The 26,554-nt window shown below is 36.4% G+C and overlaps 2 protein-coding genes across 2 annotated transcripts; both read right to left on the reverse strand.

Moving 5' to 3' along the window:
• Positions 1 to 1,069: 1,069 nt before the first annotated feature.
• Positions 1,070 to 3,500, reverse strand: LOC124834347 (UDP-glucuronate 4-epimerase 3). The gene has a single exon (XM_047309017.2). The coding sequence runs from the start codon at positions 2,812 to 2,814 to the stop codon at positions 1,516 to 1,518; it is 1,299 nt and encodes a 432-aa protein (XP_047164973.1). The 5' UTR covers positions 2,815 to 3,500; the 3' UTR covers positions 1,070 to 1,515.
• A 3,413-nt stretch (positions 3,501 to 6,913) lies between these two features.
• LOC124820078 (RNA 3'-terminal phosphate cyclase/enolpyruvate transferase, alpha/beta) lies at positions 6,914 to 19,913 on the reverse strand. The gene is made up of 8 exons (XM_088102385.1): positions 19,288 to 19,913; positions 18,321 to 18,565; positions 17,858 to 18,011; positions 16,913 to 17,127; positions 16,716 to 16,833; positions 8,863 to 9,073; positions 7,401 to 7,462; positions 6,914 to 7,325 (listed from the first exon to the last, which is right to left on the reverse strand). Exons 1-8 carry the CDS (start codon positions 19,639 to 19,641, stop codon positions 7,107 to 7,109), a joined length of 1,578 nt encoding a protein of 525 aa, XP_087958511.1. The 5' UTR covers positions 19,642 to 19,913; the 3' UTR covers positions 6,914 to 7,106.
• Positions 19,914 to 26,554: the final 6,641 nt, after the last annotated feature.

Consider the following 26,554-nt stretch of genomic DNA (forward strand, 5'->3'; position numbering starts at 1 on the left):
ATAATTATAAGAACCAACTGAGTAATATAGCCTAGAGAAAATTAAAAGGTTAGGGGCATGCATCTTACCTTTTTGGTTGGACATACAAGGCAGTTTAAACCTGTCAGTGATTTCTAATAGAAAAATCACCAAAAACTATCTCATTTGGTACTCAAACAACTTGAGACTTCATAATTACAATTATACTTTGTCTTTCAATAGATTGTAAAGATTATGGGCATTCTAATAGTGAAGACAAGTCTTAGTGACAAATGCTTCCAAACAATATGAACGCTAACATGTAGGTTCCAACTGCACTAAATCTTGATGACCATTGAATATTCAAAATTGATAACCTAATTAGACGACAATTTATATGCTTAATACATGTATAAAGTAGGAACCTCATTCCTTTAATAAAAAAGTGTATTACACTTAAAAATGGAAAATTTATCATAAATAAAGTTAAAGGTATTTCTAAGGAATCCAGCAAAAACAGTGAGTGGAACCAACACTCATGTCAAGATAACCACTCCCAAATTAAAATCTGCAGTTCTTTTTTATCAGAAAGGGGCAAACTTAGATATATACAAAGGAAGAGAAAAAACCAAAAAGGTATATTCAAATGAAAAATTACATTACAGAAATTAGATATAAAGGGGAAATGAAAAGAAAGAAAAATTAGATAGACAACTTACATTTAAAAGAATGTCTTTAACAGAAATACTTCAGACATATACGTAGAACCGTTCTTAGTGAACAAAAACATAGGGACACAAGCAAAACAGATATTTATGAAAAATGCATCAATATTTTTAGATAACAAGAGACCAAAATGCAATGAAATTGCAACATAATTTCCAAAATAATATTTCAAAAACAAATCCATTCAAATGATGAGAAAGCATAAAAAGAAAGTCTGTCAATACTTCTTACAACTTATGAATCATTTATCTGACAAAAAATCCAGTAGCTGCACTTAACATTCAAGAACATTCTAATAATCTGCTGATAAACATAAAGGTGCCTGGTGTCACAGCACCGCCAAAAAGCAATAATAGCAACACAAAGTAGTAGAGCTGTGCAAGAATTATTAAACAGGAGTCCATTTATAGCTGAAAAATTACATAAGCAAATAAAATACATGTCTTATTGACTCATTCAGTCAGAAAACTGGAATTCAAACTATCGTGTGATTTTACTAAATTTTCTTAACAATTATTATACACTGCCACCAATCAGCATATGCTCTATCAGTCATGAATGCTACATTTCTAAAACTACAACAATTACATTCAGGAAAAAAAGAATAAAAGAGAATATGATGTATCTGGTTTTCTTGGCATTAATCTCCACCAACAACAAAACTTCCTCAATGCAGGCAGGAAACAAGGTTCCTACTTCCTTCTAATATGGCATCATCCTTGACTCATGAAACACGGTGATCGCACAACGAAAGAAAAACGCTAAGGAACAATCACAAGAATCATAACGAACAAGAATTCAAAGACATTATCACATGGTTAAAAGAATCAGTCACTCATCAGCTTTCTTGCCATCAGAATAGTAATTCAAGTACCACCGCACAAATTTCTTCAAACCACTATGCAGATCTGTGGTCGGCTTATACCCAAGCTCCCTCTGGGCGTAGCTAATGTTGGCATGTGTAAACTGAACATCACCATTCCGTGGCAACCTCATTATATTCCTCTTTGCCTTCACCTTCAGAAGCCTCTCCAAAATGCCCACAAGATCACTAACCGGCACCGGTGAAGTATTCCCCAAATTGAACACCCTCAACTGTGCAGGCCCCCTCTTCTTCCCCCCACTCCCTGTGCTTTTTTCTGCCGTATCTAGAGCTCCTAAACAACCCCTCACAATATCATCAATGTAAGTAAAATCCCTCGCAACGGTGCCATGATTGGCAGCCTCAAATATAGGTATCACCTTCCCCTTGAGAATATCCCTTGTGAAGAAGAAGTAAGCCATATCAGGCCTACCCCAAGGGCCATAAACAGTGAAGAACCTCAAGCCAGTCAATGAAAGACCATAGATATGGTTATAAGTGTGAGCAATCTCCTCACCAGCCTTCTTAGTGGCAGCATACAAACTAGCAGGCTGATCAGTCCTATCCCTCTCAGAGAATGGAACCTTAGTGTTGAGTCCATAAACTGAGCTACTAGATGCCCAAACAATAGCAGGTTGCGGATTCACACTCTTACAAACCTCAAGCAAGTTCACGAAACCAGCAATGTTGCTATGCACATAAGAGCCAGGATTCTCCATGGCATACCTCACACCAGCCTGAGCAGCCAAGTGCATAACGTGAGTGAAAGGAACAACCTCAAAAAGCTTCCTCAAGAGTGCTTCATCATTGATATCACCCTCAACTATGTACACTCCAGTGCGCTCCAAAAGCAACTGGCGTGCACGTTTCAGAGAAGGGTCGTAATAGTCATTGAAATTGTCAATTCCCAGAACCCCATCACCGCGGCGTTTCAGAGCCGCAGAAACATGGGTGCCGACAAAGCCGGCGGCTCCAGTGACCAAAACGGCAAACCCATTTCGGGACCGGACCCGGGCAGAGGCTCGGACCCGTTTCTCCCAGACGGGTCCGCCCCAGTTGTAGGTCCTCAATGACCTCCGTGAGAGGTCCGCCGGCACCGGCGTTGACGCCGGCGACCGGAAAAAGAAGATCAAGATCGCGCCCAAAAACACGAAGGACCACATGGCGAGCTTCGCCAGCGAGGTGTGCCACCGCACGCGATTAAAGTACGTGCTTTTCTCCATCTTGAACTTCCCTGGAGTCGAAGGGGCACTGTCTATGTGTGACATTTGCTTCAGTTGGGACTTTCGATAGGGGAAATCTAGGATTTTGAAAGGTGCCCACGATTTCTCGTCCTCCGGTTCGACGAATTGAGAGGTCAATTTTGGTTTCTGGGATTGGGTTTGAGGCTCCCAAAATTGTTGGGTTTCTAGGGTTTTCTGGTAGTGTTATAACGGTGATGATGAAATGGTTTGGTTTGGCTGTGTTTATTTCAGAGATGGGAAAGTTATGGAGAAAACAGGAACAAAAGAAAAGGATGGTTTGGTGAGTTGTTTTTTTTTCTTTTTAAAAACAAAAGAGAAAAAGAAATATTTGTATGTGGGAAATGGGAATCTTCTAGTTTCTTGGAGGAATGGGTTGAAGGTGCTGCCTCTCTTTTGGGTTCACAGGTTTACTCAAAAAAGTTTCAAAATTTAGAGAAGAATGTTAAAATGCATATCAAAGACACAGATGGGTAGAAATATTTTGAGGAAATGTAGATGAAGATGGTGTTTGAGTGTATATTTTTGTGTTAGTATTTCCTCCCTTTGTCTATGAAAGCACAAAAGGTGTTCATTGGAGAAATGCAATGCAAGTGGGTGGGTTGTAAAAGATGCAAAATGCTAATTTGATTGGCTGGAGATCCTTGAATTTGGGGAGGTTTTAAAATAGATTTGTAGAGGCTCTTTGTTTAAGGATATTTTTGTGTGGAGGAAACTTCCTTTGGAGGAGAAGGGTTTTCAAGTGTGAAATTTATCAAGGGGACATAATAATAATGGGTGGTTTGTTGAATTGTGCAAATCCAATGGATGAGATCTTTAGAGCCTTTTTTCTATTAAAGGGAATATGTGTGAGATTCGTGTGAATTTGAATTTTAATAGTTTTAATTGAAATATTTTGAGAAAAAAAAGGATTGGGATTAAAGGTTTAATTATAGAGCTAACACCACAATTAATGATTTCTAAAGTTAGAAAAATCTCAATTTAAGTTGTTAGAGAGTCAAAACCCAAAACTTCTTCTTACTAAGTTGGGCACAAAATCCTACTAAAAATTGTCTTGAATATAATTGAGTAAGAGATAGTAAAACTTCTCCTAAATTTAATAGTCAAAACTCTCTAAATTCATAGAATCATTTTAACAATAGTTAGATTTACTTGAGCGGTTATTGAGGCAAAATATTCCCACTTAGTTAGTTTCAATTAATTGATTTGCACATTAATCACATTCATTTCTTGCAATCAAAGTAAACATTGGTCATTAAGTGTAGCATATGATCTTTGATATAACTTTTCCATGAAGACACTTCTTGATTTTCCCTTTACATCAAATTCAACTATACCAATGAATCACTTAAAAGGTTGAGTAATTTACCATCATAAGGAAAAAATACCCTAAATTTATTTTGACATATCTCTTCTTAGAAGTTGAAACTCATCTTAAAACATTTCCATTCAAGGCATGGAAAAGTCCAAACACAATTTGTTATACATTTTCATTCATACTTTTCTCTCACACCCCATTTTTCTTACCATATACTTGATTTGTCGTAGCAAACTAGCTAAGGTTGAATTTGTGGGATGCCCTAGTATTAGTAATGCCCTCATCACCTTTCTCTTTTGTAAAGTCCCCCTAAAGACCATGAACTCCAACACAAATTTTAATAAAATAAACATTTCACAATAAAGTCAAAATCAAATCATCAAAGTTAAAATCATACTCTATTGGGTAGACTTAAATATAAACAATTTTCAATTTTTATACTCTATTTAATGTTATTATTTCAAAAATATCATTTTTTCTTTACTCCTACTCATTATTATTCATAACAAATACAATGGAAATAGAAAATGTATCTCTTTGTAGTATAACACAAGAATATTAAACAAAATTTCTTATTAATATGAAAGTAACTAATTTTACTTATAACTCTAAAGTAGTAGATTATCATGTTCTATAATTATTTGTGTAAATACAAGTTCAAGGACACTCATAACACATGTAATATATGAAATTATAAGTTAGTGGAAGCCATGTATGAAGTAGTAGTGATTAATTATTGTCTACTTGTTTTTGTGTGCTGGAGTCTTAAAGAGAGGTGGACCCAAAAGAAAAGAGAATGCATTGAAAGAACAACTTGAAGTGTAAACAAACTTGAAAATGAAGGCAAAAGCATCTCCCAAGAATCCTTATCAAACAATTTATGTTAGTGCAGCAAAGTATCATGTGCAAAGGTACACGTAAGGACTGGTGTAGAACAACCACAGGATCAGGACAAGATTGCTTTGTTCACAAGGTCTTTCAGGTTTTAAGACTAATATTCAAGGATAGAGTAATACTTAAGAAAACAAAATTGCTCTTCTTGTAATAAATACACATAAGATAAACCAGGGCATATGTATTACTTTATATACTAATTTGTATATGAGAAAAAGCATATTATAAAATAGTATTTCAGTTGGTCCATTCACAGATCATAGTAGAATATTAATTTTTATAATGATTACTTTAAAAATCATAAAAATAAGGAAATAAAATTGGTTTTTGTTGTTACTACATGACAGCTCTTGGAACAAAAGTACTAGAATGGACTCATAAAATTGTAAAACAAAAACAAAAATCTAAGGATTGAAGTGTTGTTCCTTTGTTGAAGAGCTGCAAATGTTCTCTCACATGCAACCGAATTTGAAAAGTGATAAAATAAATATGATTTTGAAGCTGAAATTTCAACCTCTGGAATTTATGTGGCATTTTTCTTCTGAGGATGATATCACATTCGTCACTATCAGAAGCCAACAAACAAGGCATGAAAGAGTAGTGAAAACAGAACAAGAGGTGGTAGAAGTGCTGTACTCTTTTTAAATAGTTATTTTCTCTTTCTCTCTTTTTAGGTAAGGGACAAAAATTAATATCCCACATGAGCCAGTACCCCCTCCCATGTGCAACCTTCTGTTATTAAATAATATTAAAAAGATAGAAAAGAAAAATACACTTCCATTATGGTTTTCTTTCTCCTAATTCACATATCATCATTTTCCATGAATTAACATAAGCTGTACTTTGTACATATTTTATTGTCAAAACAGACTGTATAGTAAAACATTTAGTACATTGTCACATGCATTTTGGTGTTACAAAAAAATCTCAGGAGATATGCCATAATCTGTGTTTTTAGTACTTGGAAAAGTGGATCTGAGCAATGAACCTCACCTGTAGATGTGCAATAATTTATATATTTTCTTAGTCTCTGCCGAACAGCATTTATAATGAGAGTGGTCAAATTGTTGCATAGGCCATGCCTGTGACTAAAGAAAATGAACTGATGAACAAGGAAGCATGTGGTGAATTTCATGTGACTTTCATAGATTATTTTTCTCTGCAATTGCAATGAATATGAACTTTCAATAAAATGAAAAACAAAAGTACATCCTCTAGGGCCAGGGCTTTGAAGTTGGTGGGGAAGTTGTACATGGCCATTTGGTCCCCAAGGTCATGCTTGCACTCTACTTGTTGCAGGCCACTCTAGCTTAACATGTCTATTTTTTTACACCATGTAAAGGTCTAGATTACAGAAATTCATGCCTTCTTGCAAACCACACTAACTCATACAAAACTTTTAATATATGATATTTTCGATTTTTTACGTCATACATTATTGTGAGTGACATAAATTGACATTAAAAAGTATAAACTGACGTGAAATAACGATGGTTTTATCCCACACCGACATGAATTTAACGTCAGATATCATACAACACGCTAACTTCATGAAATTGACGTCATTTTTAAACAAGATTGGAATAACATTTAAAGTCTGTTAGTGTAATAACATACGTTAAATACTACTTAGTGAGCAGAAATTTACTTATACCAACAAGAAAATTTGAGAATCAAGTAGTATGAATAAAAGACTCGACCAAATGAGTCAAACTTTAATTGATGAGCCTTTTACATTCTGTCAATCATTTATAAATGTCTTGAACTCAAGCATGCAATCACAGACACATTTGCTAGCTAGACTCTTTATTGACCACATATTATCTGGGGTGTTTGACTAAAATGATACACAATGAAAGGTAAGGTCCCATCTCAACCGATAAGGAATCAAATGCAAAGATGTGCACTACCACGTTTAGAGGAAAAGAGCGATGTCACTTGAAAATTAATTTACTTTGATACAACAGAACAAATAGCTCTTTCAACAATACAAATTATCTCACGTCCTTACAGGGTAATTTTTAGAAACAAAAGCAAGCCACATACTCACTGTTTTGTGAGTATTTTATCTCTCTCTTTTTCTTCCCTACTCAATGTACAAGAATGTCTAGTGCTTGGTGAACCTCTCAAGGACTTCAAAGTAGTCAGGAAATGTCTTCCTGGTGCAACCAGGATCCTTGATGGTTACTGGAACGTCTCCACAAGCAGCAAGAGAGAATGTCATTGCCATTCTATGATCATCATATGTGTCTATAGATGTTACATTCAATTTCTCGGGAGGAGTAATCACACAGTAATCAGGACCTTCTTCAACAGTTGCTCCTAGCTGAAATGCCAAGACAGTAGGTTAGTGAGATGCTAAAAGTCCATAGGATAGAAACCACAAAGGAAGTAGCAATACCTTTCTGAGTTCAGTGCATATTGCTATCATTCTCTCTGTCTCTTTAACTCGCCAACTTGCCACTGAAAAATAGAGGAAATAATGAATAAATGGGTGTGTTGGAAGCAAACTACTATGCTAAATGATAAAGTAGATAGTTCAAATGCATAACATAGGGAATGACATAAAATGAACCTAATTCTGGCTTACAAGAGAATAGCTGGCTGCCTATTTCTGCTCTCTTTTCGGATACAACTAAAACTTTTCAATTATTAAAAAGATTTAAAGAAAAACTCAGAACAAGAAGCATCGTAGTTCTTTATGTCAAATTTACAAAAAGATCATATCTAGTTCAGACACTAATTATACTATACAACTATCACAAAAACTTGACTTGATACACATGAATGATTCTATACTATAATCCAAACATGCCACCAGATAAAAAAAACTTTTCATCCCAAAGCATGAATAATACACAGGACCCACATGCCTTATACTTAAATTCAACTTTTTATTTGAAGTGGACTAAAATGAAATTTACTAGAAGAACTGGGAGAGACAAGGATTGAACTCAAAGACCACCTAATATAGAGACTAATAATACCATCTTGCTAACCAACTTTCCAAAAGCTTAAGCTATTAGATGAAGGTAAAGTGATTTTATACCATAATTCCATGTTCTAACATATTCAAGATGCCATAAAAGAACCTTGAGCAGTCTGCACTCCACTGACTTCAATCATTAAGAAAAATACGATTGAAGCATTGAAGTAAAGAAAAGCACAGTTATATAACCCCAAACCAGAAAATAATAAGGCAAATTCATTGAAATAGCATTCTCAAACTAAAAAACTGAAAAAGAATTTTTTTTTTCAGAATAACATAGTATGAAAAAATAAATATAAATATATCAAGGGGAAAAATAATAAATGAAAAAGCAAAGGATTATACAATGTTAACTAGATTCAACAATTATCCAGCATCACATTTGGAGATTGGATCGTTTGATGATAACAATATAAATTAAAAGAAGAGAACATATTAACAGAGTCAAGTGGTCCGACGCCATAATACACTTTAAAGTAAGGACCATCGTGTTGAAATCTTTCAACTAACCTTTTGGAGTTTTATTTAAAAAGGAGAGTGTGGGGGGTTCAGACCAATCTCAGTGGGTCAACAGGTCTTCACCAGTTAGATGCAAAAGACTGTCATGAGTAAGAACTGGACCAACCCAAGGAGCAAGTGCCCCAGGTTGTACAACTATAAAAACAAATTTTGAAGGAACAACATAGATTCCCCCACACTCCCATAGATATAAGAAAAACCATCTATAGAGGAAGCTTTTCAAGTTAAAAATTCAAACATTTCACATGGTCAGTGATCCAATTTCAATATTAGAGTAATTATAATAATTTCATTAACAACAACAAAAAAAATATGACAACAAGCTCTTGAGCACAAACAAACAGCTAAACCATACCATCTCTTATAGTGGTGGGACCATTAGCAAATAGTGCAACAACAGCAAGTGTCATGGCAACATCTGGCATCTTGTTCATATTGACATCAATGCCTTGCAAGACTTTTCGACCAGAAGAATCTCGTGGTGGTCCAGTAACAGTGACACTGTTCTCTGTCCATGTAACTTGAGCTCCCATCTTTTCAAGAACTTCAGCAAATTTTACATCTCCCTTTACAAAAATAGGGACAGGAAAAAATTTATACATAAGCACAAATTAAAAAAAAAAGGAGGAATTTAAAATGACTGCATGGGGGCTGTCATAGTCTTTACATATGATGAGTAATTAATCACACCATCGACCCTATTTATATAACGAATCAAACCAGTTCTAATTTTGTATTCCCAAAAGATAAAAATTGATAATTAACCAATTAAGAATTCTCTTCACGACAAGATATAATTGTTTAGCTTCTGCATGATTTTTCTGCAAGACAAAATGACAGGGCAGGTGTGGCTTGGGCCTGTGGATCAACAGGCGAATGGGTCGTATGTGTGGGCATATTATCCTGTTTTTAGAGTGTTTGGGCCTCTTGGGTGTTGCTTTATGTAGGGGGCCTATTCTTTCTTTTCTTAGATATTTATGGCTTATTCTGAGTTATAAGCCATTTTTCTCATATATGCCATATATTTTTTAAGAATATGGATGTTAATAGTGTACTTTTTCTTTATAGGATGAATTTTACCACTAAAGTCAAACTTTTAACGATCCACAAGATACAATCTTTTGGCCCCCTAAAACGATTCCCAAGTTCAACATTGTCTATGACTAAACCATCAAAAATAGTTATGCAAGCCTTGTAACTTGTTGTAATTAGAGGAAAATCTTCTTAATTAGAGAAAATATATGTAGAATCTTCTAGTTTATTTTTCAGTTCCTTATTTCTCTTTTTTGGAAGATTAGATTGTTACAAATAGGGGTAAGGAGAATGTAATAGACATGAATGATAATAATAAAATTCATTCTCTTCTCAAGTTGGTATCTGAGCTCCCGATCTTGGGAGCTACGTTTCCATTGCAACAGTAGCCACTGTTTGGCCATTGTGGCTACCGTCGTAGTCATTAGGATCGTTGATAGGGTAGAAAGGTATGCCCAACTCTGGCAAACACAATGCAAGAAATTGTTCCGGGAAACACGTCACCACACACCACCACGGTTGCCGGCATGTGTAGCCCACGTGTCTAGTTTCAACGAGACCCACTCGCTGCCGCCATCAAAGAAAGGTTTGTCGGAGCCTCCTAAGCGCGTTCCACAGGTTGGTGACATCCCATTTGGCCCAGATTTGAGTAGATCTAAGTTTTGAGTTCTGCTCTTTTTTCCTGGTGTAGCCCACACATCATGGTTGTGTCGGATAGTCACCGGAAACACCTAATTGTGTTCCAAGGGATGTCTAAGGTAAAAAATTATTCCTTTGATCTTGATATGAAAGTTTATAAGGAGGAACTCGAGCGCTTAAAAGCAATGGTTGAATCAATAAGTAAGCCATCTAGATCATGTACTCTGTCCATGAAAGGTAAGATTTGTCTCAATATTGTTGGTCTTGTGTCTCAAGGTATTTGGATTCTTGATTCAGGAGCAACTGATCATATGACACCTTTTCATGTGTCCTTCAACTCGGTAAAAGAAATAGAAAAACAACTTATTACAATTGCGAATGGTCAGGGTATACCTATATGCGGCTCTGGGAATGTAATTTTGGAATCGTCTATTGTATTAAAGGATGTTTTACATGTTCCACAATTAGCCAATAGTCTTATCTCTGCACAAAAACTCACAAAGGATTTAAATTGTTCAGTAACATTTTTCTCAACTTATTGTGTTTTTCAGGACCTTGCCACGGGGAAGACAATTTTAACTACTAAGGAGCAAGTGAGTTGTATCTGTTGGAGTCTGATGACCAAAACAAAACAAAAATCACGAGTCAACAAATATGGCTACATCATTTGGGCATCCTTCATTCAACCTTATCAAGTCCTTATTTCCCCATTTGTTTACCAAGGAGTCCGTTGAGTCTTTTAATTTTGATATTTGTCGGTTGCCAAAACACCAACGTACATCTTATCCTATTAGTCATAAAAGGAGTGATTCTCCATTTGATTTAATTCACTCTGAAGTTTGGGGACCTGACGTAGAATCTATTTCCGGAGCCAAATGGTTTGTTACCTTTACTGATGATTGTACCCGTGTCACGTGGACATACCTTATGAAAAATAAATCAAAAGTTTTCCAAATCTTTGTTAGTTTTTTTTGTCTTGTCCAAAATCAATTTGGAAAAAATATCAAAAGAATCCAGTCTAATAATGGTACTGAATACGTGAATCATGAATTTCTCAATTTTTTGTCTTATAATGGTATTGTTCATGAACTAACATGTGTAAACACCCCTCAACAAGACGGGGTTGCTGAAAGAAAGAATTGTCATCTTCTTTAGGTAACTAGAGCTCTTCTTTTTCAAATGTCTGTTCCAAAAAATTACTTGGGAGAAGCGGTGTTAACTGTCACATATCTCATCAACAGGTTACCCACCTATATCTAAAATGACATTAGTCCTATATAGTCTCTATTGTCTTTTGTTCCTTCTTCTCCCCTAATATCGAGTCTACCTAGTCGAGTCTTTGGATGTATTGCTTTTGTTCACTCTCATCATCCTAATCATAATAAATTAGATCCCAAAGCTCTTAAATGTGTTTTTATTGCGTATCCTTCTAATAAAAAAGGGTACAAATGTTATCACGTTCAGAGTCGTCGCGTCTTTATAAAACACAATCCTTTATTCCAGTCCACCACTTCAGGTGAAGAAAACACTTGAAGTGGATGAGCTCTCCTTGTCATTACCATATTTGTCTTTGCAACATACCCAAGATCTGAGCAATGAAACTACCATAGTCCACAGTGAGAAAGAAGAGGAAGAAGACATTTCTTTTGGAAAAACATATGAAAGAAGAAAACAACTCACTTCGACTCTCATGCAAGAAAAATTGTCTAATAGGAGGTGAGGATCCTTGAAGATAACAGTGAGGAGATAAGTCTTACTGAGGATTTATCCATTGCATTGAAAAAGGAAAGAAGATCATGTGCTAAATATCCTATTTCTCGGTATGTTTGCACTAACAATCTCTGAAAAGCACAAAAATTCAACTTGGGAGATTGTTGATAAGCCAAGAGACAAGAAGGCAGTAGGGTGTAGATGGATATTCACAGTGAAACATAAGGCAGATGGGACAATAAAAAGACATAAAGCTAGATTGGTAGCAAAAAAGGCTATACTCAAAGTTATGGGATTGACTATGAGGAGATGTTTTCCCCGGTGACAAAAATGAATACAGTTCGAGTTGTTCTCACTTTGGCTACTGTTAGGTTCCTGTGTCTGAAACCTAACGATGGGAACTCACTCACACAATCACAACAAGAAAAACAATTGGAAAAGAATGAATTATCTGTATTCTCATCAACGAAAGTAGTGTACAATTAGTATCTGGGAGCATAACCTCCCTCCATTTAACGGGAGCCTAACCCCCCTCACAAGGTCCAAGACCAGTCTAAACAAAAGAATATGACTAGCTACCCCATAGACTTGCCAAAGGTTCACATTTATAGGCCCCTTGCCCGCCTTCTCCATTATTCCCCCGTTCAGTTCTTTCACCCCTATCTTATATCTTATCATTACACATCGCTGCAAAACAACCTTGTCCTCAAGGTTGGAACAATGAAACTTGAGCTCATTGCATTGTGATGTGGTCTTATCATAGGAAGAGAACCCGCTGAAACTACTTGCAACTTCAGGTCTGGAGGCTTACGTGGTGGCAACTCCTCCCCCACTATCTTCCATTCTTCCTCTTTCCTTCCTATCACCCTCAATATCGTTCGAGTTTGACCTATACTAGTCAATACCGTTCGGTTTCGTCCTATATTGGTGAATACCGATCGGTTTCGTCCTATACTGATCAAAATCGTTCGGTCCCCTGTCGACCCGTGCAGCTTCATCGCTTTTGGCTGAATAAGGCCTCTAGTCGAGAGAGTGGACAACTTTGTCTGCTTCCGGTGTAATTCTGTCTCGAACTATTCGGCAACCATACCACGCGTTTGTCCCCCAAATGACTCGTCTTCTACCCCGCCCCCATTCTTTACCTCTCAGGCATTGATTCTTCCATCCATTCTTCCCTCTGAGGCCTTCATTCCTTCTTTCATCACGCTTCTCTCCCACTGATCCATCCCTCCTAGACTGTTCGGTTCCTTCTGTACTCTTCCGTTCGGGTCTGCCAGTCCTCTCCCGTGCAGTTTCGGTCGTCCTGTAATGTTCGGTTCGTGTAGTCCTCTCCCGTTTGGTTTTGGCAGTACTCGACCGTTCGGTTCCAGAAGTCCTCTCGGGTTCCCAGCCTGTAGTCCTGGCCCGTTCGGTTCCGGCCGTCCTGTCACGTTTTGTTCGTGCAGTCCTCTCCCGTTCGGTTCCTGAAATCCTCTCAGGTTCCCAGCCTGAAGTCCTCTCCCGCTCAGTTATGGCATTTCTCCCACGTTCGATGCTGGGACGTATTCTTCTGCGGTTCCCGACTGCTTCTTGGCCGCCACCCTTTCAAAGATGGTGCCCCCGTTACGTTCTCCAAATCGCACCACCACTGCCCCCTTCAGGCCTTCCCAAGAACGATTCTTGGCTTTTTCCTTCCAAGCTCTGAACAAGTAGCCAGCGCTCCCCTCCATACTGATGTCGGCTAGGCGCACCCTTTCCTCCTCTGCCTCAGAGACCCACCCTAACGGATCAAACCCTTCGAAAGTGGGCAGTTCTACCCTTTTTTTCCCGCTGGGTTGCACTTTATGGCGTTCATCCCCTCTCTCCCCTTCCTCTTCCTTTCCTCTCGCCGGTCCCAATGTTGGTCGTCCTGGTTGTGGCCTCGACCACCCAACCTACTTATGATTTCTGGCAAATCTTGGCGTATTGCAGCATAATCTTGGCTTATTGCAGCATAATCTTGGCATATTGCTGCATAATCTGCTCGCAACTCCCCTGTTTGCGCCTTCATTCTATCAACCGCAATTTCCTTCACCCTCACACGATTCCAGCGGCGTCTCGATCCGGCAGTCCCCTCCCAAGCGGATCCGACAGTCATCGTTCCCGTTTCTCCTCGCTAGCCTTCTTCCCTCCGAAACAGATCCGGCAGGTCAGACCAATTTGTTAGGTTCCTGTGTCCGAAACCTAACGATGGGAACTCACTCACACAATCACAGCAAGAAAAACAATTGGAAAAGAATGAATTATTTGTATTCTCATCAACAAAAGTAGCGTACAATCAGTATCTGGGAGCATAGTCTCCCTCCATCTAACGGGAGCCTAACCCCCCTCACAAGGTCCAAGACCTGTCTAACAAAAGAATATGACTAGCTACCCCCCAGACTTACCAAAGGTTTACATTTATAGGCCCCTTGCTCGCCTTCTCCACTATTCCCCTGTTCAGTTCTTTCACTCCTATCTTATGTCCTATCAGCTACACATTTTGGTTGGGACTTACACCAGTTGGATGTGAAGAATGCCTTTCTACATGGAAATCTAGAAGAGGAAGTGTACATAGAGATTCCCCAGGTTTTGAAGTGAAAAATGAAAGAAAAAAGGTATGCCTCCTAAAGAAAGCATTGTATGGTCTTAAGCAATTCCCTAGAGCATGGTTTGGAAGATTTACAAAAGCAATGGTTTCCTTGGGATACAGACAAAGCCAAGGAGATCATACTCTATTCATAAAGCACTCTTCTATAGGTAAACTCACTTTTGCTTGTTTATGTGGATGATATGATTATTGCAGGAGATGATGAAACAGAAAAATTGGCAGCCCAATTTGAAATGAAAGACCTACGAAAACTCAAATATTTTCTTGGAATAGAGTTTCTTACTTCAAGAACAGAATTTTCATCTCCCAAAGGAAATATGTACTCGATCTCCTCAAAGAAACAATAAAACTGGGATGTAGAACCTCAACAGTTCCTAAAGAACAGAATCACAAAATTGGAAGTGAAGAAAGTGCTCCTTTAGAGAAGGCCCAATATCAGATATTGGTAGGAAAATTGATTTATTTATTACACACAAGACCAAACATTGCTTATGCAGGTAGTGTAGTGAGCCAATTTATGCATGATCCCAGAGACACATGCAAGTAGTTGACAAAATTCTCTAGTACTTGAAGTCAAGTCCAGGCAAGGGGCTATTATTCAAAAGGAAAGACACATTAACTATGAAAATATATATTAATGTTGACTATGTAGGTTCTATTACTAACAGAAAATCTACTTCTGGGTAATGTATGTTTCTTGGAGATAGTCTGGTAACATGGATAAGCAAAAAGCAAGATAGAGTATCTCGTTCTAGTGCAGAAGTTGAATTTTGAGCTCTTGCTCAAGGAATGTGTGAAGGACTCTAGATGAAAATCATTTTGGATGACCTTAAAGTCAAGGTGGACAACCCTATGCAACTATAATGTGACAATAAGTCTACCATAAGCATTGTTCATAATCCAGTATAACATGACAAGACCAAACCGATTGAGATTGACAGACATTTCATCAAAGAGAATCTAGACAGAGGCTTTGTGATTACAACTCATGTTGCTACAGAACTTCAGATAGCATATATTTTTACAAAAGGCCCTTTGGGTAGATTTCAAGATCTTGTAGGCATGTTGGGAATGATTGATATTTATTTTCCAACTTGAGGAGGAGTGTTGTAATTAGAGGAAAATCGTCCTAGTTAGAGAAAATATCTGTAGAATCTTCTAGTTTATTTTTTGGTATATTATTTCCTTATTTCCCTTTTTTGAAATATTAGATTGTTACAAATAAGGGTAAGGAGAATGTAATAGACATGAATGATAATAATAAAATTCATTCTCTTCTCAAGTCTTGTTATTGTTCTCAATGCACCCATATAAAATTGACAGATGAACCTACAGTTCTCACTCTCTAATTCATGGTTCAATGCAAAAGATGATGTAGACATACATCATAACAAGTTTCATGAGACATTATAGCTATCTGACTCAGCTTGAATTTTGGTTCAGGTTGACTCTACTTGACCTTCAAGCCAGGATGACTGAGCTCAACCTTCAAGCCGGGCCGGCTCGGTTCGACCTTTGATCTGGATTGACTCAACTCAAACTTCAGTTTAGGCCAACTCCAATTGACCTTCAACACTGGACAACTTGGCTCAACCTTTGACCCAGGTTGACGGTATTATATTTAGGAGTTAATTAAAGTCTTGTAGTTGGAGCTTTGGGGGCTAGGGCATTTTTACAGCCCACTCATTTGGTGGCCCATTAAAATGGGGCTCTTTAATGTATTTGTTAAACTATGGAAAGAGAGGGACATTGAGTTCAAACTGTGTTTAAGAGACAACACACACGTACTTGAGAAAACAGAATCAATATAATCCTCTACAAAATCAAAAACAGTATTGTCCAGGCTTTTACCATTTGAATCATCAAGGTATCATTATATGATATACTAACTTGCTTTACTTGACAATATTTTTTATCACTGTTATACAAATGTGGAATAATAAATGTTTTCAGAAAGTACTTTAAAAACAAATAAAATGAGGGGGAGAAAAGATTGTGAGAGTTCACATGATGATATCAATTTATAAACACTACAGAGACAGGGAAAAGTTTGCTGAAAAGGATAATGAAAGCAGTATCAGCTCAAGAGATGAAACAGGATATCCAAGGGCCATTGAGGATACAACTATCTAGTTTTTGGGAGTAAGGACAATAAAAGACATGCATTGAATTAGGAATGGTACAATAAAAGCCATAAAATAAGAAAACACCATGAATACCTGTAAACTGCTTGTGCCACAGCCCTCAACAGTCATAGTCCCCCCAGTGATTGCTGCACCAGCTAGGAAGTAACTGGCACTTGAAGCATCACCTTCAACAAAAGCATTGCCCGGAGACCTGATAGGAATCATGAGTTTTTAATTCATTGTATATTGGATGTGACAAGGCCACTCAACACTAAAGCATAGAAACCTACTTGTACTTTTGACCTCCATGGACCAAGAACCTGTCCCAATTACCACTGTGTTCGACATAAACTCCAAACCGCTCCATCAACTTAAGAGTCATATCAACATATGGAACAGAAATCAGTTTATCAACAATCTCAATTTCCACGTTTCCAAGAGCTAAAGGAGCTGCCATAAGCAAAGCAGTCAAGTATTGACTGCTAACTGATCCAGACAGTTTCACCTGCAAGTGTAATGGGATAATAAGATAAAAAATGGAACAAAAAAAGCGTAGTGTTTCTGAAATATGATGATATCTATATAACGTTTATGAATGAGGAAAAAATGTATCTAAGAGAAATAAACAATTGACTCGTGAAGAGACCAAAGGCTATATAATAGAAGTGAGGGATAAACTCCGAAAACGAAAACCAACAAGGCAATGTCCTTCCAAAATATATTTCAATTACAGTATGTTTGACTTGAAACTCAGGCTTTAAAGGGAAAGGGAACGGAGATAAAAATATTCTATTATTGAATTGAGGTATATAATATTTATAAAATAAATAAATGATCAGGATATTAAAGTTATTCTAATCTATCTCTAATTCCTCTCAGATTTCAGAAGAAAAGCAGAGAGAAAGTGTTTTTTACATTTGAAAGACCAAATTATACTTTCATACTTTTTTATGGAGTATATTTATGTCATTTTATATAATTTATTTCCTATCACTTTCTTTACAACCATATAAGATGAGGAAAAATTATAACTTTCTTTTCTTTCACATTCTCTCCTATAAAATAACCTAAATAATCATCTCATTTTCTACTCCTTTTTCATTCTTTTCTCTTTCTTTCCTAAATCAAACGGGCAATAGTGTTTTATCCTTAAGAGGCGGAAACAGGAAGGCTCATTAAATTAGATTTTTGCTTCAGGAAGCTGAGGCCACATTCTAAAAGAAATCCAACCATACCTTACCACCAGGAAGTCCCCCCTTCCCATTCACATGAACAGGCGGACAGTTTGTGCCAAGGACGCAATCAACATCTGCACCAAGCTGCTTCAGACCAGCAACCAAATCACCAATTGGCCTCTCTCTCATTCTAGGCACTCCATCAAGTACATAGCTGAAATATTTTGAACATCAAGATCGTCTATTAGATACTCAAAGCAGTGGATGGTGAGATTGAAGTAGATCATGAGGAAGACCCTCGGGTGCGTTCCCCAGTGTATAATCAAAATATCTATAGGCAAGTTTGACAGGCTAATTTACATGTTAAATAAACACAGCTAATTAGAAGTCCATTTTAAATAAAAAAGAACGCTAATCTCGATGATATTTAGAGTTGTAGCAGGATGAACATGAACTTTGCTGTGACAAGTTATACAACAAATAATGCAAATATCATGATGAATGAACAATATAAAAAACAGACCTTGCATTTCCACCAGCTGCAACAACAGCTGCTGTCAAAGGACGCATTGCAGTACCAGCATTACCAAGGAATAAATTGATTTTATCTTTAGATTCTCCAGCAGTGGGAAACAATCCCCCACAGCCTTCCACAATTGCTTGCTTGGTTGTTTTGTCATCTTCCACACGTAGTCCGAGGGTCCTTAATGCACCAAGCATGTAATGAATATCCTCGCTATACAACAAGTTGTCTACAACAGTTGTTCCCTGTATACAAATAACAGAATAACGCATAAGTAATGTCCAACAAGACATCTATTAAGCAATTGAAAGTTGTAAGAATAATACAACTAAAGTAACACAGAACTTCAAACACCATTCTAATTTTCGCTTTGGGAAAGGATTTATCTTCTAGTGTTAATATTGCTCACACAATCATCACACTTGGTTAATCAACACTCAAGGATTGTTTTACTTAAATTGAATCAAATATTGACTGTCTATTTTGATAGTTTATTTGAGAAGTTCCTCTCACTCTCTCACCGAATGGATCCAGCTCCTCCAAAGTAAGCAACCCACCTTAGAAGACAGAATCATGAATGTATTGGAATATCATGCATTGATTTTCACATTAATAATTGAGAAGCTAAGTACCTCCCCTAATACATTTCCTATATCCATATGCATACTCCCACTTGTTTTTAGGAGTACTTTAGCAAGACATATCATTATTAGCACATTACTTGCACACTCCTTTGTACAGACATGTAAATCAATCCAGATATTGAATATGTTACCCAGTCAAAGCACCTACAAACATTTCTATGCTCGTTTTTCATAATAAGCCCCGTAGTTTGGCGTAAATATTTGTCATTGGATAGGACGCTACATTTTCACAAGATTACAAAAATTCAAATATTCAAAATCTGGATTACAGCTCCTAATTCCATAACCGCAAAAAATAAACAACTAAATGAATAAACTTTCACCTCAGATAGAGCAGCCAGAAGCAGAATTCGATTGGACAGAGACTTAGACCCTGGCAATGTGATGGCACCCGAGATTTCCTTAATGGGTTCCAAAACAATCTCCGGCGCCGTCGACGGCTTCTCCGTGGCGGCGACAGAGGCAGAAACCTTAAACACGCCGGAATTTCTCATACCCACATTGCAATTTCCCACAACGCTTCCATTTTTATGAATGAGACTCCGAGATTTTGAGGACCCCCAAAGGCGTGGCCTCAACGAAACTGAATTCACCAATTTGGGTTTGTTGGGATTGGAAGAATGACCGAAAATTTGAGTGCTTTGAGCAAGATTGTGCACTCTGCTCACCTGGGCCATTTCAATCTTCCTTAAAGCCGTACACCTTGCGCTCTGCACTCAGTTCCTGGATCTTATTCTGTGAAGGGTCTGTCTCTTTGAAATGAGGTTGTTTTTGTTTTTTGTCAATGTATGCAATGAGAGGGGTTTTGTGAGGAGAGGGTATGGGGGTTGGTGGCAAATGACAATGCAAGTGGTTGTTGGATTGAGTCACATAAAGTGGTTTTTGGTTCTCAACTAACACATGTAGAATACAGGAATTGCTTACACTCAAATAATTGAGTGAAAAAGTTGGTGAAGGTTTGGAACTTTACCTACCAAGCAAAATGGCTTCTGGATTAGGATTTTAGGAAGGTTGGTGTGTAGAGTAGTGTCATTTTTTTGACCCAACAGTCCACGTGTAATGTAATATATATGGAATTAAATTTGGTGCCTAAGTAATTAAATTACATAAAATTTGTTGGAATTTTGAATTAGAATTTAGCATACAATAAAATTATAATATTGATTTGTTAATTCTTGGAATACCTTAATTGTTCTTTTTTAATTATACCAATAGTAAGTTGGAGTAGTACTATGTCATTTTCTTAAGATAGATTTGAATCTCTAAAGTATGTGACAAGAAATTTAAATTCTCTAATTAAATTTGACGAGAATAAAAAAAAAGTTTGTAATAATTGATATAAGATTTACTTCTAATTAATTGATTGGGTAAAAGTATTTAAGTCGACAATATTTAAAAAATCAAACTTTTTTTATAACTACAACATAATTTTTTTCATTTTTTCATTGAAGAAGTTTGAATATTTCATATCAATAATATAATTATAAAATATTAAAACATGAGAGAGAAGGTAATGAAAGTAAGAGATAGATCATATATATATATATATATATATATATATATATATATATATATATATATATATATATATCAATATTATTGTTTTATTTATTTATTGTATCATTTATATATTTATTGTATTATTAACATAGTTTATAAATTAACTAAATTTTTTATTATATATCTCTTTTTGAATTGTTTCCAAGAATAATAATGTATGAGCAGTAGAAATATTCGAATTCATACAAATTAGCCATTATTCGAATACTATATAGCCGCCTCTGACTATTTTTCAGCTGCTAAAATTGTAGCAACTAAAGTTGATAAGATAGAAAGGTTAAGGTGTGAGAAGTTTTCGATAAAAATTTAATAATTAAAATATATTAATTTAACTTAAAATAAATAAATTTATTATTATTTTTTTGTTAAATTAGCAAGTAAATATAATTTTTAATTTAAATGTCTTTAAACGTCAATGGCAAATAAATTGATTGAAATGAAAATACTCTTTTTCTCTCTATGCTTTTATTTTTTTCTTTTTCTTTCTTTTATATGATGCTGCATATGAAAATATATGATGGTTAAGTTGTGGGATGCCAACATAGTTAAAATGTCATGGTTTTATAATGGTATCTAACATGATTTTGTAATAAATAAAATAAAATAAAACATTTACATAAACTCTTTTGTTTTAGAGCAACAATGTAACACCCCGATTTAGGCGTTACAATTTATATTCCACAAAATACATATATAATTTTTCTTTAACAAATTTCAACACCCATAAAATATTAAGTTCTTTATTACAGCACAAGTCTTCTGAAAATAAAAGTCCACACAGTTCATAAACTTCTGAAATTTAAAATTTCTCACAGTTCGGAAATTCAAACACAGATTTATTTTAGAAATTCCCCATGTCTCCTTTTCCCCCACAGATCTCTCATCTTCTAAGCAAGTCCAGAACCATCTGCTAATTCATCTGATATAGTTTCTGCTCCCGTATAATATCACACATTATACGATCATCGCATTCACATGCACAAACACAAACAGTAGGGTGAGCTAACCGATTCAGGAAATATACATCATCCACAATCTTACTAACATCACAAGTGTGGCAATCAGTCAAATACATGCATCTCAAACATACTCAAAAACCAACTATTACACTGATACTTTATAATATTTCTCCAGTCAAAATCATCAGTCGATTTACTCGAGTTAATACAACATATTATTAATCTGCCTACTTACTAAAGCACAGCAGTCAACCATCCTTCTGTCTACTTACCAAAGTAGTATAACCATGATATACTGATTACTTACCAAAGTAATCTAACAAGGTGATTTTTATTATTTACTTACCAAAGTAGTACAACAAGGTGATATTGTCTACTTACCTGTAAGACCCATAGAAAAATCAAAATAATTTTATGAATGTTGTGGTTTTGAATAATTAATTATGGTGTGCATTCATATGTAAGATAAATACTATTATTTGTATTTTGTCCACCATTTTGTTTAGCTTGATTGTCTTGTATTAGTTATTTAAATTTAATGCAAATTGTGTGGTCCATGTTTGATCAAAGGAGGGTCATAAATAAAATAAAATAATAATGTGAAATAATGTGAAAAGAAGAAGAAGACAAAACTTGAATTATGGAAATTGGCTTTCCGTGAAACATGAGTGCAAGGCTTTCAATCATGGGTGTAAAAATTTCTTACATGGGACCCTTCATTTTCCATTATTTTCTTATGGAATGATTGCTAAGCCAGCTGCCAAAGAGAATTTATTTCTCCTTATATAGCACCTATACGGCCAGAAGAGAGGGCAAGAGAAATAAGATTTAAGTTACAAAATACTTTTACATTTGAGAAGGAGAGCAAGCAAGGGTGGTGGTCTAGGTGTATCAAGAGTGAAGAATTTCTTGCAAGGAGAAGAGGTAGGGGAGCTAATCCTTTCTTGATTATGATCATGAATATGAGTATGAATGTGTTAAAATTTGGTAATGGTAGTTATATATTGACTTGTGTAAAATTTGGTTTTCAAGATTATAATTTCTTATTTTCGAGTTACTGTGGTGAAAAAATTCTATTAATTGTTTTCACCGTTGGATTTAGCTAAAATTTTAGTATGTGAATCCTAAGATCTATTACTAAACTTTGACCGTTCGGATTTGAAAATAGAAGTCTGTAATTGGAGAAATAAATCCTGCAAGATTGAGTAAATTAGTTACCCCTGTAGTTCTGTTACTGAGTTGTCTCGGTATAATATTGATTCTGACCTATTGGACCGATAGATCAACCTCAAAATTTGATATATGATTCTTAGGACATATTAATACAATTTGACCGATCGGATTTGTAATTGAAGGTCTATGTTTAGAGAAAGAAATTTCGAAAGTGTGAAACAATCGGATGAACACTGTATTGCTGTTCTTAAGCTATCATGGTAAATATTTCATATATATTTCATCTACCGTTAGATTGAGCCCAAACTTTAGTATGTAGTTCATAAGACATATTAAGTGATCTTGACCGTTCAGATTTGGAATTAGATGTCTGTGTTTAGAGGAATTCATTCCGCATTTTGAGTTAAACCGAGAACCACTTAAATTTCTGTCGCTGAGTTACCTCGGTAAAACCTCCATATCTACTTATTTAGCCGTTGGATTATCCTGAATTTTTAGTATGTTGTTCCTAAGAGATAGTGGCATACTTCGACCGTTCGAATTTTAGATCGGAGTTACAGATTTAGAGATATTAATTTCGTACCTTCTCAGGGATCTCAATACTATTTAATTTATGTTTTTGGATCATTTATACAAAATTGATGATTTCCGCCTCATTAACCATTGGATTGGACTGAAAAGCTTACCATATGATCTAAACATGTTGTTGATTAGTTTGATTGGTTCAGATCGTCGATAAATAATATATTGAAAAAGGTAATTTGGTTAATTTGTGCTACTTTGTTAAGTAGGCAGAATTGAAACTGAGATATGTTGATTGGTTATTATGTACTTGTTAAGCATGATTGGTTTGGGATTAGTGGTTGAGATGGCCTGTGATTGGTTATGAATAATATGTTAGGAAAATGTAATTTGGTTAATTTGTACTACATTGGTAAGTAGACAGAAGGGAATTGAGAAAAGTTCACCGGTTTTCTTATGCTTGTTGAGTATGATTAGTTTTGGATGGGTTGTGGTTGATTATGAATAATTTGTTGAAATAATGTAAATGATGTTGGTTTGCGCTACTTTGGTAAGTAGGCGAGTAGATGTTGGGTCTGCGTTACTTTGGTAAGTAAGCAGGGTGATTTGCGCTACTTTGATAAGTAGGCAGGATGAGATGATGAATGAAGAGATAAAAAGAACGATATAAATCGGGCTACTTTGATAAGTAGGCAGATTAACTATACTGTGCTACTTTGGTAAGTAGACAGTATTGTCTTGCTGCGCTACTTTGGTAAGTAGGCAGAAGAATTTGTTTTGTGCTACTTTGGTAAGTAGGCAGAAGATCTTGTTTTGTGCTACTTTGGTAAGTAGGCAGAAGACCTTGTTTTGTGCTACTTTGGTAAGTAGACGATATCACCTTATTGTGCTACTTTGGTAAGTAGACAATATCACCTTGTTGTACTACTTTGGTAAGTAAATAATAAAAATCACCTTGTTAGATTACTTTGGTAAGTAATCAGTATATCATGGTTATACTACTTTGGTAAGTAGACAGAAGGATGGTTGACTGCTGTGCTTTAGTAAGTAGGCAGATTAATAATATGTTGTATTAACTCGAGTAAATCGACTGATGATTTTGACTGGAGAAATATTATAAAGTATCAGTGTAATAGTTGGTTTTTGAGTATGTTTGAGATGCATGTATTTGACTGATTGCCACACTTGTGATGTTAGTAAGATTGTGGATGATGTATATTTCCTGAATCGGTTAGCTCACCCTACTGTTTGTGTTTGTGCATGTGAATGCGATGATCGTATAATGTGTGATATTATACGGGAGCAGAAACTATATCAGATGAATTAGCAGATGGTTCTGGACTTGCTTAGAAGATGAGAGATCTGTGGGGAAAAGGAGACATGGGGAATTTCTAAAATAAATCTGTGTTTGAATTTCCGAACTGTGAGAAATTTTAAATTTCAGAAGTTTATGAACTGTGTGGACTTTTATTTTCAGAAGACTTGTGCTGTAATAAAGAACTTAATATTTTATGGGTGTTGAAATTTGTTAAAGAAAAATTATATATGTATTTTGTGGAATATAAATTGTAACGCCTAAATCGGGGTGTTACACTGTTTGGTATCAGAGCAATGGTTTTCGAAAATCTTTTGGGGCTTTTGGGAAGTGAGCTCGTTAACTTCTGTTGTGTGACTCTGTGATTTTTTGTGATGATTTTGTAGCTCTTTTAGAGAGCGTTGGTTTGAAAGGTAGAGATATGCATTGTTTTAACTTGTGTTTAAATTAATTTCTTTTGACGTATATGGTAGAACATGGCACGTCGATCTAACAATGTTGGTCAAACACCCCCAATTGATGATTTTAATCGGGCTATTGATCGGATGATCAACGCAATGGAAAGGCAACATACCACTCAGGAACCGAGGACTCATTCGAGGCTGAATGACTTTCTGAGGCACGACCCAACAAGGTTCAATGGAAGGGCTACGCCAGATAAAGCGGATGCTTGGATCAAGGACATTGAGAAGATCTTTCATGTGATCAAATGCACAGATGAGGAAAAACTAGATTACGCAACCTTCATACTCAAAGAGGAAGCAGAGTACTGGTGGGATGGTATGAAACGACTGATGGAATATGATGAAGAGGCTATTACTTGGAACAGTTTCAAGGACAAGTTTTTGGAAAAGTACTTCCCTACTAGTGCCAAGATCGAAAGGGAGCAAGAGTTTTTGGCCTTGCGTCAAAGTGGGATGTCAGTGCAAGAGTATATCGACAGGTTTGAGTATCTTATCCGTTTTTATAGTCAGCACATGACGGAAGGGTGGAAGTGTCAAAGATTTGAGCAGGGTCTGAGGTATGACCTGAGGAGAATGATTGTACCTCTTGAAATCAAGAAGTTTCCAGCCTTAGTTGAGAAGACAAAAAAGGTGGAGTTACTAGAAATGAACCGAAACCGAGTTGACAAGACTCAGAAGGACAAGTTTATTAGAGGAAAGCCATGGAAGAAGCCATATCAGCGACCCCAACCGCTTATGCGAACAGCCGTGAAATGTTTTGAATGCGGTGGTGCGCACTACAAGAAGGATTGTCCTAAGCTCTCTGGAGTGAAGGTTGAAGAGAAGAGGTGCTTTGTGTGTAACAAGCCAGGACATTTCGCTCATGTTTGTCCTGAGAAGAAGATAGCATATGCACCACAACAACCAAGTTCTCCAGGAGTGAAGCCCAAGATAGCTGGAAGAGTTTTCGCTTTGACCGGTGAAGAGGCTGCAAAGCCAGGTAATCTCATCCTTGACACATGCCTTTTGTTTGGTAAATGTGTGCATGTATTGTTTGATTCCGGAGCTACGCACTCCTTTGTTTCTTCTACTTGTTTGAAAGACCTCAGTATACCGGTGAGTAATCTAAGGTATGAATTGGTGGTTTCGACACCAACATCGGGTCAGATTTCAACCAGTTCAATCTGTGTTGGATGCCCGATTGTAGTCTACGGACGCAAGTTCAAAGTGAACTTGATCTCCTTACCTCTCGAAGGCTTAGATGTAATTTTGGGAATGGATTGGTTGATCGCCAATCACGTTCTTCTTGACTGTGGACAACAACGATTGATTTTTTCAGACTCGGATGGTTTAGAACTGATCTCAACCAAAGAAGTTCTAAAGGATGTTAGTGATGGGGCCATGTGTTTTGTACTGGTAGCTCAAGAGAAGAAGAGTTTTGAGGTCCAGACGACGGGTATCCCAGTAGTGGAAGAGTTCGAGGATGTCTTTCCAGATGAAGTACCAGGGTTGCCGCCGAACAGGGAAGTGGAGTTCTCTATAGACTTGGTACCAGGGGCTGGATCAGTGTCTATGGCTCCGTATAGGATGGCTCCAACAGAGCTAGCTGAGCTGAAGA

This window comes from Vigna umbellata, chromosome 11 (assembly GCF_029865625.1).
Source record: "Vigna umbellata cultivar VRB3 chromosome 11, Vumbellata_1.0, whole genome shotgun sequence".
In the NCBI taxonomy this organism is placed as follows: Eukaryota; Viridiplantae; Streptophyta; class Magnoliopsida; order Fabales; family Fabaceae; genus Vigna; species Vigna umbellata.